Source organism: Mobula hypostoma, chromosome 23 (genome assembly GCF_963921235.1).
Source record: "Mobula hypostoma chromosome 23, sMobHyp1.1, whole genome shotgun sequence".
Lineage (NCBI taxonomy): Eukaryota > Metazoa > Chordata > Chondrichthyes > Myliobatiformes > Myliobatidae > Mobula > Mobula hypostoma.
The window spans coordinates 55874211-55896317 of record NC_086119.1 but is presented as its reverse complement, the minus strand read 5'-3'; the positions used below and the strand labels follow the sequence as shown (position 1 = coordinate 55896317).

Here is a 22107-nt window from a genome sequence, read left to right as displayed (position 1 = left end):
CTAATGTATTTTAATAACTCCAACACCTCCTCTCCCTTAATACCTTCACTCCTGTCATCCTTTTGTTCTTCACATAATTGAAGAATGTCTTGGGGTTTTCCTTTACCCTACTTGCCAAGGCCTTCTCACGCCCCCTTCTTGCTCTCCTCAGCTCCTTCTTAAGCTCCTTTCCTGCTACCCTATATTCTTCAATAGGCCCATCTGATCCTTGATTCTTAAATCTCATGTATCATGTTGGACTTTTTACTGTTGGACTTCGGCCATATTCCACCGTGATACAATACTTGGCGGCACGGGAGGTTGTTCCTGCCTGTGGCCATCGAATGTGCAGGTCCTCCCCCCTTGGAGGGTCAGACATCCTGAGCCAATAGTCTGGTCCTGGACTTATTTTCCATCTGGCATAGTTTGTATTTTGGTGTTTGATTGTTGGGGTTTTTTGTATTGCTATATTTACGCTCTATTCTTGGTTGGTGCAGTTGTAACGAAACCAAATTTCCCTCAGGATTAATAAAGTACATCTATCTATCTATGATGCCTTCTTCCACCTGACTAGATTTTCCACCTCACTTGTCACCCATGGTTCCTTCACCCTACCATTCTTTATCTTCCTCACCGTGACAAATTCATCCCTAACATCCTGCAAGAGATCCCTAAACATCGACCACATGCCCATAGTACGTTTCCCTGCAAAAACATCATCCCAATTCACACCCCCAAGTTCTAGCCTTATACCCTCATAATTTGCCCTTCACCAATTAAAAATTTTCCTGTCCTCTGTCTGATTCTATCCTTTTCCATGATAATGCTAAATGACAGGGAGCAGTGGTCACTGTCCCCCAGATGCTCACCCACTGAGAGATCTGTGACCTGACCCGGTTCATTACCTAATACTAGATCTAGAATGGCATTCCCCCTAGTTGACCTGTCAACATACTGTGACAGGAATCTGTCCTGGATACACTAAACAAACTCTGCCCCAACTAACCATTTGAACTAATCAGGTGCCAATCAATATTAAGGAAGTTAAAGTCACCCATGATAAAAACCCTGTTATTTTTTTCACCTTTCCAAAATCTGCCTCCCAATCTGCTCTTTGGTATCTCTGCTGCTACCAGGGGGCCTATAGAATATTCCCAATAGAGTAAATGCTCCTTTCCTGTTCCTGACTTCCACCCATACTGACTCAAAAGAGGATCCTGCTACATTACCCACCCCTTCTGTAGCTGTAGCAGTATCCCTGACCAGTAATGCCACCCCTCCTTCCCTCCCCTCCCATCCCTTTTAAAGCACTGAAATCCAGGAATATTGAGAATCCATTCCTGCCCTGGTGCCAGCCATGTCTCTGTAACGGCCACTACATCATAATTCCATGTATGTATCCAAGCTCTCAGTTCATCACCTTTGTTCCTGATGTTTCTTGCATTGAAGCACACACACTTTAGCCCTTCTACCTTACTACCTTTACATCCTTTATTCTGCTTCTCTTTCTTCAAAGCCTCTTCATATGTTAGATCTGGCTTTACTCTATGCACTTCTTTCACTGCTCTATCACTCTTGAGTCCCATCCCCCTAGCAAATTAGTTTAAACCTTCCCGAACCATGCTAGCAAACCTACCTGCAAGGATATTGCTCCCCCTTGAGTTCAGGTGCAACCCATCCAATCTGTACAAGTCCCACCTTCCCCAGAAGAGATCCCAATGATCCAAAAATCTAAAACCCTGCCCCCTGCACCAACTCCTCAGCCACGCATTCAACTGCCATCTCCTCCAATTCTTATCATCACTGTCACGTAGCACTGGCAGCAATCCTGAGAACGCCACCCTTGAGGTCCTGTTCTTCAGCCTTCTCCCTAGTTCCCGAAACTCACACTTCAGGACCTCATCCCTCTTCCTGCCTATGTCGTTGGTCCCAACATGTATCACGACTTCTGGTTGCTTTCTCTCTCATACCAGGATGGCGTCCACCCGGTCAAGACATCCCGAACCCTGGCACCCGGGAGGCAACAAACCATGCGAGTGTCCTTCTCATGTCCACAAAACCTGTCTGCTCCCCTGACTATAGAGTCTCCAATGACGACAGCTCTCCTCTTCTCCGTCCCACCCTTCTGAACAACGGGTCAGACTCAGTGCCGGAGGCCCTGCTACCGTGGCTCACACCTGGTCGGTCATCCCCGCCAACAGTATCCAGGACGGTATACTTACTATTCAGGGGAATGGCTACAGGGGTGCTCTGCACAACCTGTCTACTCACCTTCGCTTTCCCCCCTCTGACTGTCACCCAGACTGCTTTCTGCTGAGCTATTCAAATCTTGATTGATTTGATTGCACAGTGCAACAGCCAAAATTGCCAGAACCTTGCGAGTCAAAGCCTCAAAGCTCCACTTCTTCACTGGCCCACTCACTCACTGGCCGCTCTCCATCAGGTAGGAGGTACAGAAGCCTGAAGGCACACAATCAGCAATTCAAGAACAGCTTCTTCCTCTCTACCATCCGATTCCTAAATGGACATTGAACCTTTGAACACTACCTCATTGTTTTAATATATATTATTTCTGTTTTTGCACAATTTTGAATCTATTCAATATACATATATTGTAATTGATCTGCACATTTATTTATTTATTTTAATTTTTCTTTCTTCTATATTATGTATTGCAATGAACTGCTGCCACTAAGTTAACAAATTCTGATAACATCCATTGAGGAGCAAGATTGCCTACTTCTATTACTAATCTAAACCTTATGATACGGTGATGGCAGTCTCCCATTAGCTCTCCTACTGGTTTATCTCATATTCCTCACACAGATCCAGCAAAAACTCAATGGGCCAAAAACATACTGAGCTAGAAAGCATTCCTGAACATGTCATAAATTCCTCTTCTTAACTTTTTAACGTTAACCCAAGTCAACGTAATAAGACTGCATTTTTTTCAGATTTTGATATTAACTTGAAATTAATAGTAACATAGAAAACCTAAAGCACAATACAGGCCCTTTGGCCCACAAAGCTGTGCCGAACATGTCCTTACCTTAGAAACTACCTAGGGTTACCCATAGCTCTCTATTTTTCTAAGCTCCATGTACCTATCCAATAGTCTCTTAAAAGACCCTATCGTATCCACCTCCACCACCGTCGCCGGCTACCAGTCCACGCACTCACCACTCTCTGTGTAAAAAAATCTTACCCAACATCTCCTCTGTACCTACTTCCAAGCACTTAAAACTATGCCCTCTTGTACTAGCCACTTCAGCCCTGAGAAAAAGCCTCTGACTATCCACACGATCAAAACCTCTCATCATCTTATACACCTCTATCAGGTCATCTCTCATCCTCCTTTGCTCCAAGGAGAAAAGGCCGAGTTCACTCAACCTATTCTCATAAGGCATGCTTCCCAATCCAGGCAACATCCTTGTAAATCTCCTCTACACTCTTTCTGTGGTTTCCATATCTCTCCTGTAGTGAGGCGACCAGAACTGAACATAGTACTCCAAGTGGGGTCTGACCAGGGTCCTATTTAGCTGCAACATTACCTCTCAGCTGTTAAACTCAAACCCACAATTGATGAAGGCTAATGACCTACCAAGATGAACCACCTCACACTTATCTGGGGTGAACTCCATCTGCCACTTCTCCGCCCAGTTTTGCATCCTATCAATGTTCCACTGTAACCTCTGACAGCCCTCCACAACACCCCCAAACTTTGTGTCATCAGCAAATTTACTAAACCATCCCTCCATTTCCTCATCCACGTCACTTATAAAAATCACGAAGAGTAGGGTCCCAGAACAGATCCGTGAGGCACACCACTGGTCACCGACCTCCATGAAGAATATGATCCGTCTGCAAACACTCTTTGTCTTCTGTGGGTGTATAGGTAAGTGTATGGTGTATGGGTAGGTGTGTGGGTAGGAAAATTGGCATGGCAGGGAAATGGTTAACAATTAGGAATTTGTGGGCCTGTTATGTTGTTGGGCAGATTGACCCTTGATACTAGATAAGGGGAGAACAACATGTGACTCTGGTCTACCAGATAACATGCCTGAGAACAAACTAAAAGTGCTGATTTGTGTAAAAGTAATTAATTACCTTTTCTCTAACAAATGTTTTATTACATTGTTTGGTTGTAAGATTAATAAGACACATTGTCCCTGAGGGGACAAAAGCTGGTTGTTAAAGGTCGCCCGACCTTGGTACTTGCAGGTGTGGAGGATGTATGTTGGCTTAATACATGGCCGGGACTTGGATTGGCCCAGTTAGGGTCGTGTAAGTGTCGGATTGGATGATTAGTCCCTTCCAGCTGGACTGGGAGGTGGCGATAGTGCTATAAAGGTGGGAAAGTTCTTTCTTGGGTAGACCACTCGCCTGGGTCCCACCTTCGGGCCGAGCAGCTGAACCGACGCCAAGGACCTCCACCCTAGCCAGTCCACAATCGATCACCTGCTTCAGGGATCATGCAGATGTTGCTAAGTATACTCGGCGGTATAGACTACTAAGCGTTGCTTAAGTTAGCCCTACCTATTAGTGGTGTAGGTAGTGTACAATATAAAGCATTTCTCGCAACTCTCTATTTTCTCCTCTGTATTAACAATAAAGTGAATCTCAGATGAACGACCAAAACTGGGTCCATTTTTTCAAGCAAAACCAAATAGTTGCAGCATGCACCCATCACAGTTACTCTTATTGGGTATTAGTTTTGTGGACCACTGGGCAAGCCATTTCTGGATCCACAAAGCAATGTCTGCTGGTACTTGAAGAACCTGGCTCTGTTAAATTCACAAGTATTTTTTCAGCACTGTGATACACAAGAATACTAATACAGATTTCCATTCCAATATTTATTGGGCTAGAATGTTAGGGAATGTGAAAGGGAGGGAAAGAGGGAGAGATGGGGGAGAAGAGAAGAAACATTTGGGCCAAAACGTCAACAGCTTCTTTCCTCCCACTGAAGCTGCTCAACCCAGAGTTCTTCCAGCAGATGGTATGTTGATTTATGCTTAAGTCAGTTTATATTCTTTTCAAATTACCTTTTCTCTTTGTATTTCATTCTTGATTTGAGAGATCTTTATTTTCATGGTGTCTAGTTCTTCATCTGGTACCAGTGGAATGGTTGGAGAGTCTGATTCATCTAGATTTTGAAAACTCAGATCGGCGAGAGGAATATACCACTTACAGTCGTACTGCTGGCTCTTCCTATGGCAGAAAGAAAAGCATTCTGATAAGAGAGTCTGAGAATGCAAACAAGGCAAGCTTTATTTGTTCTTAATACTGTGCTACTGTCATCAGCCAACATGCAGAATGAGTGCCAGCAATGGTAATATCCAAGAAGGAAATTCTACCTTGCATCTCATGATATTCATTGACATTGCCTGCACTGAATCTTCCACTATCAATGTCCTGTAGTTACCTCTGACCAGAAACTGAACTAAGTAGGCACATACACAGAGTGGCAACAAAAGCAGGTCAGGGGCTGAAAATCCTGCAGCAAACAGCTCACATCCTAACTTGCCAAATCCTGACAAACTGTGAAAATACTAATATCTCCGAGATTATGACAGATCAAGAAGGAAGATGACTACCTCCTTCTGAAGGGCAATTAAATTCCACCTCAGTCTGCGACACCAACATCAACAAATGAAAAACAACTGGGATTATATTTACTGTGGTTATCACTGTTGGTATAAAACAGGTGATCCCAGATTCCATTTAACCCCATACACCTGCCTTCATGCCATATCCTCTGATGCCCTGACCAATCAGGAAACAATCAACTTTCGCCTTAAATATATGCATGGCCTTGGCCTCCACTACAGTCTGCGGCAGAGCATCCATAGATTTACTACACTCTGGCGAAAAAAAAATTCTTCCCTAACTCTGTTCTAAAGGGCTACCCCTCATTTGTGAGGCTGTGCCCTCTAGTTCTGGATACCCCCACCGTACAAAACATCCTCTCCGCATCCACTCTGTCTAGTTCTTTCAACATTCAGTAGGTTTCAATGAGATCCCCCCACACTCTTCTAAGCTACAACAAATACAGGCCCAAAGCTGCCAAACACTCCTTATACATGAGGTATTCTGCAGGTGCTGGAAATTCAAGCAACACACATCAAAGTTGCTGGTGAACGCAGCAGACCAGGCAGCATCTCCAGGAAGAGGTACAGTCGACGTTTCAGGCCGAGACCCTTCGTCAGGACTAACTGAAGGAAGAGTTAGTAAGAGATTTGAAAGTGGGAGGGGGAAGGGGAGATCCAAAATGATAGGAGAAGACAGGAGGGGGAAGGATGGAGCCAAGAGCTGGGCAGGTGATTGGCAAAAGGGATATGAGAGGATCATGGGACAGGAGGCCCAGGGAGAAGGAAAAGGGGGAGGGGGGGGGGAAACCCAGAGGATGGGCAAGGGGTATAGTCAGAGGGACAGAGGGAGAAAAGGGGGGGGGGGGAGGGAGGGAGGGAGGGAGGGAGGGAGGGAGAGAGAGAGAGAGAGAGAGAGAGAGAGAGAGAGAGAGAGAGAGAGAGAGAGAGAGAGAGAGAGAGAGAGAGAGAGAGAGAGAGAGAGAGAGAGAGTGTGTGTGTGAGTGAGTGTGTGTGAGAGTGAGAGAGAGTGTGAGTGAGTGAGAGTGTGTCGGCTGGGGTGATATACTGTGTCCGGTGCTCCCGATGTGGCCTTCTATATATTGGCGAGACCCGACGCAGACTGGGAGACCATTTTGCTGAGCGCCTACGCTTTGTCCACCAGAGAAAGCAGGATCTCCCAGTGGCCACACATTTTAATTCCACATCCCATTCCCATTCTGATATGTCTATCCACGGCTTCCTCTACTGTAAAGATGGAGCCACACTCAGGTTGGAGGAACAACACCTTATATTCTGTCTGGGTAGCCTCCAACCTGATGGCATGAACATTGACTTCTCTAACTTCTGCTAAGGCCCCACCTCCCCCTCATACCCCATCCGTTATTTATTTATATACACACATTATTTCTCTCTCTCTCCTTTTTCTCCCTCTGTCCCTCTGACTATACCCCTTGCCCATCCTCTGGATCCCCCCCCCCCACCTTTTCCTTCTCCCTGGGCCTCCTGTCCCATGATCCTCTCATATCCCTTTTGCCTATCACCTGCCCAGCTCTTGGCTCCATCCCTCCCCCTCCTGTCTTCTCCTATTATTTTGGATCTCCCCCTCCCCCTCCCACTTTCAAATCTCTTACTAGCTCTTCCTTCAGTTAGTCCTGACGAAGGGTCTCGGCCCGAAATGTCGACCGTACCTCTTCCTAGAGATGCTGCCTGGCCTGCTGCGTTCACCAGCAAATTTGATGTGTGTTGCAAACACTCCTCATGTTCAGCCCTTCATTCCTGGAATCATCCTCGTGAACCTCCTCTGACTCTCTCCAATGACAACACATTCTTTCTGAGATATGGAGTCCAAAACTGTTGACAGTACTTTTAAGTGCAGCCTGAGTAGTGACTTATTTTCTAAGCATTATCTCCTTGTTTTTATATTTTATTCCCCTTGAAATAAATGCCAACATTGCATTTGCCTTCGTTACCACAGACTCAACCTGTAATTTAACCTGGGAGTCTTGCACAAGGACTCCAAAGTCCCTCTGCACCTCTGATGTTTGATCCTTCTCTCCATTTAGATAATAGTCCACACTATTGTTCCTTTTATCAAAATGCATCATCATACATCTGTATTCCATCTGTTACTTTTTTGCCCATTCTTCCAAATTGTCTAAGTCCTGCTGCAATTGCATTGATACTACCTACCCCTCCACCTATCTTCATATCATCCACAAATTTTGCCACCAAGCCATCAATTCCATTATCCAAATCATTAACAGAGAGAAAAGCGGCGGTCCCAATACTGACATTAGTGTCCAAGTAGCTTGAAACCTCATCCTTAATAATAGACTCCAACACTTTCCTAATCACTGAGGTTAGGTTAACGGGCCTATAATTTCCTTTCTTTTGCCTTCCTTCCTTCTTAAAGAGTAGAGTAACATTTGCAATCTCACAGTCCTCTGGGACCATGCCAGAATCAAGTGTTTCTTGAAAACCATGACCAATGAATCTGTTATCCCTTCAGCAACAAATTGGCACAAAATATAAAAACAGATAGCGGAAGTTTTTATAAATATATAAAGTGGAAGAGGGTGGCTGAAGTCAACGTAAAGACGAAAAGGGGAAATTGATATTGGGTGATAAGGAAACGGCTGAGGCTTTGAATGGCTATTTGGTGTTGGTCTTCATGGTGGAGGACACATTTAATACACCAAAGAATGATGTTATGGACAAAATGGGAGGTGAGGACCTCGATAAAATCATTGTCACTAAAGAGATAGTGATCAGCAAACTAGAGGGCCTGAAGGTAGATAAGTCCCCTGTTCCTGATGGGATGCATCCCAGGGTGTTGAGGGAATTGGCGGAGGTTATAGTAGACGCATTGGTAATCATTTACCAAAATTCTCTAGACTCTGGGCAGGTCCTGGCGGACCAGAAGACAGCAAACGTCACACCACTTTTTAAAAAAGGATGTAGGCAAAAGATGGGCAACTATTGGCCAGTTAGCTTAACATCTGTAGCTGAGAAAATGCTTGAAGCTGTCATTAAGGAAGAAATAGCGAAACATTTAGAAAGGAGTGGTTCCATTAGACAGGCGCAGCATGGAATCAGAAAGGGCAGGCCCTGTTTGACAAACTTACTGGAGTCCTTTGAGGACATAATGAGTGCAGTGGATAGAAGGGAACAGGTGGATGTAGTATACTTGGATTTCCATAAGGCGTTCGATAAGGTGCCGCACAAGAGACTTATAAGTAAGATACAGATGCCTGGAGTTGGAGGAAGTGTATTGGCATGGATAGTGGATTGGTTAACCAATAGAAGGCAGAGAGTTGGTATAAATGGGTGTTTCTCCGGTTGCAGTCAGTGGTGAGTGGGGTGCCGCAGGGGTTGGTGCTGGGCCCACAGCTGTTTACCATTTACATTGATGATTTGGAAGAGGGGACTGAGCGTAGTGTAGCAAAATTTGCTGACGACACTAAACTGAGTGGAAAAGCAAATTGTACAGAGGATGTGAAGAGTCTGCAGAGGGATATAGATAGGTTAAGTGAGTGGGCCAAGGTCTGGCAGATGGAATACAACATTGGTAAATGTGAGATCATCCACTTTGGAAGGAATAATAGAAGAGCAGATTATTATTTAAATGGTGAAAGATTGCAGCATGCTGTTGTGCAGAGGGACTTGGGAGTGCTTGTGTATTTGAATCGCAAAAAGTTGGCTTGCAGGTGCAACAGGTTATTAAGAAGGCAAATGGAATGTTGGCCTTCATTGCTAGAGAGATTGAATTCAAGAGCAGGGAGGTCATGCTGCAACTATACAGGGTACTGGTGAGACCGCATCTGGAGTACTGTGTGCATTTCTGGTCTCCTTACTTGAGGAAGGATATACTGGCTTTGGAGGCAGTGCAGAGGAGGTTCACCAGGTTGATTCCAGAGATGAAGGGGTTAACTTATGAGAAGAGATTGAGTTGCCTAGGACCATACTCTCTGGAATTCAGAGGAACGAGAGGGGATCTTATGGAAACATACAAAACTTTGAAAGGGATAGATAAAATAGAAGTAGGAAAGTTGTTTCCATTGGTAGGTGAGACGAGAACTAGGGGACATTGCCTCAAGATTCAGGGGAGAAAATTTAGGGAGGAGATGAGGTGAAACTATTTTTCCCAGGGAGTGGTGAATCTGTGGAATTCTCTGCCCAGGGAAGCAGTTGAGGCTTCTTCAATAAATATACTTAAGATACATTTAGACAGATTTTTACATTGTAGGGGAACTAAGGGTTATGGGGAAAAGGCAGGTAGATGGAGCTGAGTTTACGGACAGATCAGCCATGATCATATTGAATGGCGGGACAGGCTCGATGGGCCGGATGGCCTACTATTTCTGATGTTCTTATCATGGAGGCAATCACTGATTTCATTCAAACACAGATGGATAGATTTCTGGAATCAAAGGATATGATGACAGTGCTTGAAAATGGCAATGAAATCATAAAACACAAAAACAGGCCGTTCACATGTCCATTCCAACTATCATGTAATAGTGAAGTAGCTAGTAGTCTGCATCAACCTGGATTTGATCCTGACTGGCAACAATGTCTCTGTGGAGTTTGCATGCTCTCCCTGCAGCCAATGAACATAGATCAATTCAACACAGTACAGGCCCTATAACCCACAATATTGCATGACCTTTTAATCCAATCCAAGATCAATCTAACTCTTCCCTCTCACATGGCACTCCTTTTTTCTTTCATCCATGTGCCTATCTAAGAGTCTTTTAAATGGCCCTAATGTATCTTTCTCTCCCACCACCCTGTCGATGTGTTTACACTCTGTGTAAAAAAAGTGCCTCTAAAATCCACTTTACACTTCCACATAGTTATATACCATATAGTGATGCCCCCTTGTCATTGAATCATACAGCACCACAGCATAGCAACAGGCCCTTTAACCCATCTAATCCATGCTGAACTGTTACTCTACCTAGTCCCATTGACCTGCAACTGGATCATAACCCTCTAAACCCCTCCATTCCTTGCACTTATCCAAACATCTTCTAATTGCTAAGATCCAACCTGCAGCTACCACTTCCTCTAACAGTTTATTCCACATTTGCACCATCCTCTGACTGAAGTAGTTCCCCCTCAGGTTCCGTTTAAGTATTGCACTTTTCACTCTTTAACGTTTGACCTCTAGTTCTAGTTTCACCCAAACTCAGTGGGAAATGCTTGTTAGCATTAACCTTATCAATACCTCTCATAATTTTTTTATACCCCTAACCAATTTTCCCTCATTCTCCTACGCTCCAGGGAATAATGTCCTAACCTATTCATTGTTTCCCAGCAACAACTCCTGACAAAATACTTTAAATTTTCTCCATACTCTTTCAATCTTATTGATATCTTTCCTGTAGATCGGTGACCAGAACTGCCCACAATTCTACAAATTTGGTTTCACCAGCATTTTAAACTTCAACATAACATGTCAACTCCTGTATCCCCTATACTTTGATTTATGACAGCCAATGTGCTAAAAACTCTCCTTATAACCTCAACCACCTGTGATGACACTTTCAAAGTTCAAAGTAAATTTATTACTAAAATATATATATGTCACCATATCCCACCCTTAGATTCAATTTCTCGTGGATATATACTCAATAAATCCACTATATAATAATAACCATAATAGAATCAATGAAAGACTGCACCATCTTGGGCATTCGACCAGTATGCAAGACAACTATGCAAATAAAAAAAGAAAGAAATAATAGTAATAAACAATAAATATCAAGAACATGAATCAGAATCAGATTCAGGTTTAATATCACTGCATATGTCATGAAATTTGTTGACTTTGTGGCAGTAGTACAATGCAATACATCATAATAAGAGAAAAAACTGAATTACAGTTGTCACGTACCCCGTGACGGGGATAAAGAACCAGCAGAAATAGAAACCACTTTGGAGTCTCATATTGCTAACAACTAATAATGTTTATTAGTAACTACACAATACAGTAATATCAATGTAAATAAATCACACAGGTTAGCAATGATTATATATAAAAGTAAGTGTGGAATATATATGTATGAAAAACCAAGCTTCTTTAAGTGTAGGGGTACAAAGATACAGTCTTACGATATTGAGTAAAGTTCAGTTCGTGGTATTTAGTTGAGGGGGAGGAGAGGGAGAGGGAGAGAGAGAGAGAGAAATGAGTTGAGTCTTCAGGTGAGCTGATGCCGTCGATCTTCTCGTCGTCCTCCGAAATCCTTCACAAGTCACCAACTGTGACTTTAACCAGGGGGACCAGTTTTCCTGCGAGCTATCACCCCAGCAAGGGTGGACACATAGACAGCTCCCCACCAGTCAACCCCTTCTTCACCGCTGGAATAGCAATTTGGATCGATCCGCCTGATCGATCCTCGAAAAACCCACTTTCTCTGCGGGCACAACAATGCTCATTCGGTGTCCAGATCATGTGTCTGTGGTCTGTATCATCTGACCTCCCATTTATCCCACCAGGCTGAACATCACCTGTCATTCAAAGAGCCCCTCCTTTCTTTGTCTGTAAAGGAATGCGAGCAGGCAACAAGTCCTTGGAAGTAACATCAATAATGTCCTGTTAGTCACCATAGCAACCTTCGAGCTGCTCAGTTTTTATCTCCGAAGTAAAACTCCAAAGTTAACTCCCATGTCAGTCCGTCAATCTTCGTCTCTCTCTCTCTCTCCTTTCCAAACAAACCATCAATGATGAATGTCTCTCTCTGTCTCTCTTCAAACAGTTAATAGGGGCACTCCTGGATCCCCTCACGCAGTAAATAGATTTATATACACACACACACACACACACACAATATGTACACATATACATATGTGTGCACACACTCCATAGCCAAGAAAGCCCAGCAGTGTCTCTACTTTCTGCGAAGACTGAGGAAAGTCCGTCTTCCACCCCTCATCCTCACCACATTCTACAGAGGATATATCGAGAGTATCCTGAGTGGCTGCATTACCGCCTGGTTCGGAAATTGCACCGTCTCGGATCGCAAGACCCTGCAGCGGATAGTGAGGTCAGCTGAAGGGATCATCGGGGGGGGGTCTCTCTTCCCGCCATTACAGATATTTACACCACACACTGCATCCTTAAAGCTAACAGCATTGTGAAGGACCCCATGCACCCCTCATACAAACTCTTCTCCCTCCTGCCATCTGGCAAAAGGCACCGAAGCATTCGGGCTCTCACGACCAGATTGTACAACGGTTTCTTCCCCCAAGCCATCAGACTCCTCAATTCCCAGAGTCTAGTCTGACACCAACCTACACACACACACACAACTGAACACCACTCCACTCCCTTTGCAATTTTTGATCATTTCTTTCTCAATTCCTGCTAAAACATTGTTTACATTTACATTATTTATTATATTGTAATTTGAACTCTATTGTGTCTATTGTCTTGTTTATTAATTATTGTAATGTCTTGTACTGTTTTGTGTACTTTATTTAGTCCCCTGTAGGCCTGAAGTCTAATGTAGTTTTGTGTTGTTTCATGTCGTACCATGGTCCTGGAGGATCATTGTTTCGTTTTTACTGTGTACTGTACCAGCAGCTTATGGTTGAAATGACAACAAAAGCGACCTGACTTGACTGTATTAGTTAAATTACATAAGTAGGGCAAAAATAGAAATTAAAAAAGTGAGGCAGTGTTATTGGCAGAGAGGAAGAAGCAGTTCCTGATTCATTGAGAGAGTGTCATCATAATTTTGTACCTCCTTCTTGATGGTAGCAATGCGAACAAGGCATGATCTGGGTGATGGGGCTCCTTAATGATGGAGCTGCCTTTTTAAGGCTTCACTCCTTGAAGATGTCCTGCATAATATGGAGGCTAGTGCTCACGTTGGAGCTGACCAAGTTTACAACTCTCTGTAGCTTACTTCGATCCTAAGCAGTTGCCCCCTGCCACATGCCAGACAGTGATGCAGCCAGTTAGAATGATCTCCATGTTATATTTGTAGAAATTTTCAAGTCTTTTTGGTAACATACCAAATCTTCTCAAACTCCTGATGAAATACAGTCACAGTTGGCCTTCTTCGTAGATGCATGGATATGTTGGCTCCAGCTTGAGCCTATATGAATGATCAGCAAAGGAGGTTGTGATAAGCCATCCCCTTTGGCTCAAAGCCTAATGGTTGAGGTGTAATAACTGAACCTGGTTGTGTGAGTTCTGAGACTACAGTACCTTCTTCCTAATGGCAGCAGCAAGAAGAGAGTATGACCTGTGTGATGAAGGTCCCTGATGACTGATGCTGCTTTCCTGCGAGAGTGCTCCTTGTAAGTGTTCTCAATGATGGGGAGGGCTTTACCCGTGATGGACTGGGCCGTTATCCATTACCTTTTGTAGGCATTTCCGTTCAAGAGTATTGTGTTTCCATATGAGCCGTGAAGCAAGCAGTCAATATACCCTCCACTACACATCTACAGAAGCTCCCCACTACCACTGTATGAACTGTCCTGGCACTCTGGCTTCCAGCCCCCTGAAACTGTAGTGTAAAATCTCTGCATCAGTACTAGCAAACCTTCCTGCAAGGATATCAGTCCCCCTTCAGTTCAGCAGTAAACTATCCTCTTTGTACAGGTCCCAACTTCCCTGGAAGAGAGCGCTATGATCCAAAAATCTGAAGTCCTCCGTCCCGCACTATCTCCTTAGCCAAGTGTTATCTCCCTATTTTCTAGCCTTACTAGCACCTGGCATGGGTAGCAGTCCTGAGATCATAACACTGGAGGTCCTGGCTTTTAACTTAGCACCTACCTCCCTGAACTCACTTTGCAGTACCTCGTCACCCTTCCTGCCTATGTCATTGGTACCAATATGGACCACGAACTTTGGCTGCTCACCCTCCTCTTTAAGAATGCTATGGACTCGATCCAATGTGTCTCTAACCCAGGGACCAGGGAGACAATATACCAATGAATCCCCTATCAGTACTGCTTACCTCTTCCTACCCTTTCCCATCTGAGTCATGAGAACTGATCGCTGTGGCTTTCCTCAGCTTGGACATCCCCCACAACTGTATCCTGCACTTTCAATCTACTGGCAAACACCCAGATATCTGTGTCCTGCACCTTCGGTGTAACCACCTCGTTGTCTCTCCTGTCAATCAACCCCTCAGCCTCTCGAATGATCTGGAATTCATCCAGCTCCAGTTCCTTAACACAGTCTGTAAAAAAGCTGCAACCAGATTCACTTCTTGCAGGTGTAGTCCTCAGAGACACTAAGTCTCCCTGTCTTCCGTATCCCACAAGAGGAACATTCCACTGTCCTACCACGCATTCCCACTGCTCTAACTGTGTAATAAGAAAGAAAGGAACTTTCCAGATACCTACCTCAGCCTCCGTCTCTTCTTGCTGAAGCCTCAAGCTCCCCTACTCACACAATACTCTGCCCACTCACACAATTGCCACTCTGCTTAACCTACCATCTTTTTATTAACTCCCACTTGCCACGGCAAAAGGTCATGCAAACTGCCTCATGTTATCAAGTCAGTTTTAGATGCAATTTGCCACAATGATTTGGATCCTATGGGGTCTAAACTTTTAGACAAATTTTCCATTTGTTACCTTGTCAGCAGTCGCCTGAAGTTCATTGAAACTACATTAATCATATTGCCCTCGTCAATACAGTTTGTTACCTCTTTTGAAGATTCAATCAAGCTGGTCAAACAGGATGTACCCAGCAGGCTATGCTGATTATCTTTGTTTAATCCCTGCCTACGTGAGCATAGGTTGATCCTATACAGCAAAATATTTCCAATAATTTCCCTACAACAACCACAATAAACTCTGCAGATGCTGGGAATCCAGAGTCACATACGCAAATACTGGAGAAACTCAGCAGGTCAAGGTTTTGAGTTGAGACCCTTTATTAGGACTGGAAAGGAAGGGGGGAAGATGACAGAATAAAAAGGTGGGGGGTAGAGGAGGACAAGATAGAGGGTAATAGGTGAAGTCAAGTGGGAGGGAAAGGTAAAGGGCTGGAGAAGAAGGAATCAGGTAAGAGAGGAGAATGGATCATGGGAGAAAGGGAAGAAGGAGGGCACCATAGGGGGTTGATGGGCAGATGAAGAGAAGAGGTAAGAGGCTAGAGTGGGGAACAGAAAAAGAGGGAAGGGGGAGAGAAAAAGAAAAAAGAATTTTTAAAAAATTACCGGAAGGAGACATAGATATTCTTGATATCATGTATGAGGTATTGCTCCTGCATCCTGCATCCTGCATCCTGAGAGTGGCCTCATCATGGCAGAAGAGGCCATGGATCAAGATGGTGGCATGATAGGAATTAAAATGGTTTGCCACTGGGAAATTCCACTTTTGGTGGATGGAGATGCTCCAAAAAGCAGTCCTCCAATTTACGTTGGAACTCACTGATGTAGAGGAGGCCACATTGGGAGCACCAGATACAATAGATGACCCCAGCAGATTTGCAGGTGAAGTGTTGCCTCATTTGGAAGGACTGTTTGGGGCCCAGTAAGGAGGTGAGTGAGCAGGTATAGCATTTCAGTCGCTAGGGGGGAGATTAGTGAGGAGGGATGAATGGACAAGGGAATCAGGGAGGGAGCGGTCCCTGCAGAAAGTGGAGAATGGTGGGGGGGGGGGTGTTTGAGGTAAAGTTGTGTTTTATGATATGATCCCATTGAAAATGGCGGAAGTTGCGGAGAGTAATGTGTTAGATGCAGAGGCTCATGGGATGGTAGGAACTCCATCTCTGTTAAGTGGTGGGAAGTTGGGGTGAGCGTAGATGTCTATGAAATAGAGGAGATGTGGCTAAGGGCAGTATCAGTGGTGGCAGAAGGGAAACCCCATTCTTTTAAGGAGGAGGACATCTCTGATGACCTGGAAAAGAAATCCTCATCCTGGGAATAGATGCGGCAGAGACGAAGGAACTGAGAAAAGAGAATTGCGTTTTTACAGGAGACAGGGTGGAAGAGGTATAGTCAAAATCGATAGGTTTATAAAAGATGCCGATAGAGATAGAGATAAGGATCAAGGAAAGAGAGAGAAGTGTCAGAAATGTAAGTTGGAAGCAAAGTTGATGAATTTGATGAGCTCATCATCCCTATGATGATGCTAGACTTTGCAGCCGGTAATTACCTGTCTTATATCTGCTGTTCTTCTTGAATAAAGATATCACATTTACTGTTCTGTAGTCATCTGGGACCTCATTTACGGTCAGTGCAAACTTAAAAATTTTAAAATCTCTGTTGGGGCCCAGCAATCTCCTCCCTTACATCCCACAGCAGCCTAGGATACACCTGATCAGGCCCTGCAGGTATATCCACCTTTATGTCTGCTAAGAAATCTAATATCCCCTCCTTTTTAATGAATGCATGTACTGTATGATATTACTTCAGATCAGATCACACTACTACCTGCGCACCATTCTGCTGTTTTGAATTTATTGCAGTATTTATTCTTATATTTATCATTACCATATATTCTAGATTGACACTGCCATTGCCAAAATCTCAGATGGCGACAAGGAGTAGGGGAGTGAGATAGATCACCTGATTTCAATGGTGTTGCAACAATGTCAGCAAAACCAAGGAATTAACCTTCAGAAATGTAAGTCAGGAGAGCATATACCAGTTCTCATTGAAGGTCAGAGTGCAAAGGGACAGCAGCTTCAAGTTACTGGGCGTCAATATCTCAAAAGATCTATCCTAGGCGCACACATTGATGCATTCACAAAGAAGGCACACTAGTGGCTATACTTCACTAGGAGCCTGAGGAGATTTGGTATGTTACCAACGACTCTAGCAAATTTCTACCAATATATGGTGGAGAGCGATCAGACTGGTTAAATCATGGCCAGGTATGGAGGTGCCAATGCACAGGATCAAAAGAGGCTTGGTTGTAGACTCACTCAGCCCCATCATGGGCTCAAGCTTACCATCATTATCTTCAAAAGGAGGTGTCTCAAAGCAGCATCCATCATTAAGGACCCTCACCATCCAACCCTCTTCTCATTACTACAATCAGGGAGAAGACACAGGAACCTGAATACCCACAATCAATGTTTTAGGAACAGCTTCTTTCTCCCTGCTATCAGATTGCTGAACAGTCCATAAACCTGTGAATACTACCTCGTTATTTCTCTTCAACAATATTATTTAAGTATTGTAACTTAGAGCCAATTTTATGTCTTGTAGTGTACTGCTGCACAAAACAGTCATGTCATGTTTCAGAGCTAATAAATCTGATTCTAATATCAATGTCTATGACAATAAACAAATCTGATTCTGAATTCTCTAACTACAATATTCTTCCTTTTAGTGAATACAGATTAGAAGTATTTATCTAATTTCTCAGATCTGTCCTCCATGGGCCCTATGCTTTTTCCTGCCAATACCTGCAAGTTCAGGTATTTATCTAAATGCCTCTGTACCACCACCATTGCATCTGCTTGCACCACCACTCCTGGCAGCGTGTTCCAAGCACTCAAGATTCCTGTCTTAAAAAAAACCTGCACACCCTCTTAAAATGTTCCTCTTCTCACCTTAAAGCTACATACAATGATAGCTCTACCCTGGGAAAAAGGCTCAAATTCCCTACCTATGCCTTCAGATCTCCCCATAATCATGCAAATATCTTTCCTGTAATACCAAGGGCGCTTGTCTGTTCAGGTGTGGCACCTTGTCAAATGCCTTCTGAAAATAGGAGTATACAGCATCGACTGATCTTCCTTTGTCTATCCTGCCTGCAACTTCCTCAGAAAATTCCAGCAGATTTGTCAGGCAAGGTTTCCCCTTATGCTGACTTGAGCCCGTCCTTTGAGCGCTTTGCTGTATTGCGCACATCTGTGGTTGTACTACTCAATATGAGGAACTGCTGCAGGCTCTTTTGCACCTTGGCTCCAAAGGAACGCTTTTTCGTTTGAGTCTATTCATGTGTACTGTTGAATGACAATTAAACTAACTTGATTTCATCATGTTCCACCAAGTACAGAAACCCCCTCATCTTTAATAATGGATTTCAACATCTTCCCAATCACTAAAATCAGAATCAGAATCAGATTTATTATCACTGTCATGTAGTGGAATTTTTGTTAATTTCCGAGGTGTAAGAGTTGGAAGAAACGTTTCTTTTCTGGATCCTCCTCCTTGAATTCCTCCCACTTCCTCAACACATACAGTATTTATTTAGTATTGAACCAAACAGACAAAGAATGCTCAGGCAAAATGTCCTGTATCTGCCGAATTAACTGATCATAGACCGTCAACTTTCAGTGTACAATTATTTGAGGAATAGGGGAAACTGTACATTTTCTACATGTGAAAATTGTGATACTATCCAGAGCGTAGTCTGTTATCCAGGTTTATTCATAAAGGTTGATTAGTTTGGTGAGGTACCACCAACTGCTGCTACCAGCAGTTTTGGCTATGTTGTATCATGATCCAAAGGTCTGAAGTGTTGATCTCGAAACATAAGGCTAAAACATTCTATTAAAATTAAATCATTTCCAAAAACAGCAATATTTTAGATGATTCATGATGCTAATATAAAAGCAAAGGAAAAATAAACCGTCTCACACCAGGTTCTTGACTTCTTACCCTGCTACTTGCTTTTTCAGTTTTGCACAAAGAAAGAGGTCACTGAAGAGAAAAGCATGCCGAAGTTTCCGAGCACCCTCCACAAGTTCAACCAGAAAGCTGTCCTTAATGAGCTGCCGATGCTGCAAAAATCAGGAAGATACTTAGAAAGAACATTCTTATATTTACTTCTACTTTTTGGTGTTTCAATATATCAGCATGTTAATTTTAACTACATGTAGGGCTTTCAAAAATCTGTTTCTTAGTTTAAAGATTAGGTTTAATGCTTCCCCACTTAAGCACAAAAAAAAACCCAACATTTAAAAGAGCATTTGAAAAGATTTTTCTTTGATCCTCTGTTATTCAATTTGGGTATAACAGAAACACAGTAAGCAATAGCCTCAAAGCAACAGTGATAAACTATGGATATCAGAGACTAAATAGCTCAAGAAACTGAATAAGATAAATCCTTAGAACAAAGGATGATGTGTAGGCTTAGTGCTAATTATTTCAGACAACTAAAATGAGCAACAGAGAAGGAAATTATTGTGACTGATGTAAATATGAGATTACTGTTAAGTGACAATAAAAATATAATTTTAAACAGCTATAGGCTTGAGTAAAGAAAGAGTTAGACACCATATAACACTGGATGAACAAGTTAGAGAGGGGAGTCCATATACTGACCATTCACTCATGGGAACTAGACAGGAGCAGTGTGTGTCTAGTCACAGTACTTGTGCTATTTGTGTGCATGCATATGTTGCAGGTGCTGTAAACAGGGTTTGGACAAATATATTTAAGCCCAGATTTGCTAACTCAACCTGGCATAGGCCAACAATGAAACCTCCAACCTTTTGCCTTTTACGGCGTTAATACTGACACATATGTTTGCTGAACCTCTTGAGCAGCACAATTTTCTACTCACACAGAGTGTGAGCATTACCAGCAAGGCCAAAACTTCAAGTTTTTCAGAAAGCAATGGTGAGCCAACTTGTCTAACTGGTATTGTGATGAGGATTTCAACCCAACAACAATGAAGGATTGGCAATATACAGTATTTTCAAATTAGTATAGGAAGTTAGAGGGGAGACTTGGATCTGGTAATGTACCTATTTTTGTTCTTATTTGTGGTCCTCTTGCTGTATGACATTTGGTATTGATAGTAATGAAATTCAGTTTGTTTTGCCAGACCAAGGCGATAATGTCTTGGGCTATTTGTGAGCACCTTTTTGGTGAGTAAATCTGTAATTATTTACATTTTGACTGGTTGGGTGGTAGTAAGTGAAACTGAAGTTGAACTCTCTGTAATAGATAGAACTAACATGAACAATTTCCATCTTATCTGTGCATGGCAGTGCAAGAACTGCTTGGCAAGAGGCTCAGCTATTTCTAAAGCACAAGTATTCAGACTCATGACCATGTATCCAATGTTTTATCCTTTTTAATATCAAGTGAAATGCACTGTATTGTTACAGGTTGTAGGATACAAACTCATGGAAGAAGACAAGAAAATCATACACACAGCATATTTGGCCTAAGATTATTTTGCACCCATGTGTTATGCTCTAACATAGTTCATTAGTTCAAATGGATGTGGTTTGATGTACATAATCTGACAGAGAATCACATAACAAGTAGTATTATAGCAGAAAATAGCTCTATATATAGCACATAGTTCTATATATTGGGCACAGCTTTATATCTAATGTGATGCTTCTGCTGTTTTCAAAACATTTGTTGTCTGGATAAGAAAGCATCAGCTATAAAGAGAGGTTGTACAGACTTGGTACGTTCTCTCCCAAATAGCATGAGCTAAAGGTAATCCAATAGAAGCATAGAGAATTCCAGTTAATTGGGCCAGCAGTTAATCGGAGCAATTCTTAAAAAATAAAAAAAAAATCAAGAAAATAGCTGCGATTCCCTTTGTTTATTTGGGGCACTACGCCATCTAATTGGGACAAGAGTCTGTTGCCGAACCATTTCCAACCAGCATCAGTCATGTACATGTCGTGTGGCTGTTACACACTGTGCTTACAGGTTTTAAATAGAGTCAGTTGTGTATGCTTGTGTTCAAAAATCAGTGCTACTCATCACTAACAGTTGCTGACAAATAAGCAGGAAGACAATTCAGAACTGTTTTGCTCGCTTCGGTCTCAAGCATTCAGGTTTGGAGATGCCGGAAACAGCGGGAGTGAAAATGAACCATTTCAATATTTCAACAAATTAGGACCTACGAAGAATTTGAAGGTATTGTCAATCATCTTGAAATTTACAATGGAAATGAAGACTTGGAAGATGCAATCATTAATGGCTTTGTATGAAGGCAATCCATTATCAATACATGGTGTCTGCATTGATTTTGTTAATTTACAGTTAATCAAAAGAACATGGCAACGTACACTGGATTAATTCTTCCGTTGATAACTATTAGAAACTAATACCATTTATACGGTGTATTAAGCTGTCAATAGCAGCAAAGTAGTATTCCACAACAACCTAACCATAACCCTGCATATCCAAGCTCTGTGAAACTGCCTTCATACCAGGATAACAGCTCCAGATAAATAATGTAGAAGAGCATGCCAGAGAATCATCCAGCATATCTTAACACAGTGCCATCTCAGGTCTACACGAGAATAGAACAGTACAGCACAGCAACCGGCCCTCAGCTCACTGTGACAATGATGCTTGTTTAAACCACGTCTGCCTGCACATAGTTTGTATCTCTCAATTCCATGTCTGTTCATCTGTCTGCTTAAATGCCTCTTAAACATTGCAATTGTATATGTTTCTACCACTACCCTTGACAGATCATTCCAGTATTGTAGTACTGTAGTAGTTTTGGTAGTGTTCTAATTTGTTCTGTATTTCATTTAAATACATAACTTGTTACTCAATTTAATGGTACTTTGGTTTTATATACCTTTTAACTATTTCTATGAAATTTTGGCTAATTAGGACAACTGCTCAAT

The 22107-nt window shown here is 42.7% G+C and overlaps 1 protein-coding gene across 2 annotated transcripts in view; it reads right to left on the bottom strand.

The window, feature by feature from the left end:
* si:dkey-91m11.5 (PH_BCR_vertebrate and RhoGAP_Bcr domain-containing protein) overlaps positions 1-22107 on the bottom strand; it is a 464892-nt gene that overhangs the window by 214277 nt on the left and 228508 nt on the right. For both annotated transcript variants that reach the window (XM_063031657.1, XM_063031659.1), the window contains exons 9-10: positions 19154-19275; positions 5025-5190 (exon numbers count right to left, since the gene is read on the bottom strand). In XM_063031657.1, the coding sequence (XP_062887727.1) occupies positions 5025-5190; positions 19154-19275 (288 nt within the window). The remainder of the gene's footprint in view (positions 1-5024; positions 5191-19153; positions 19276-22107) is intronic.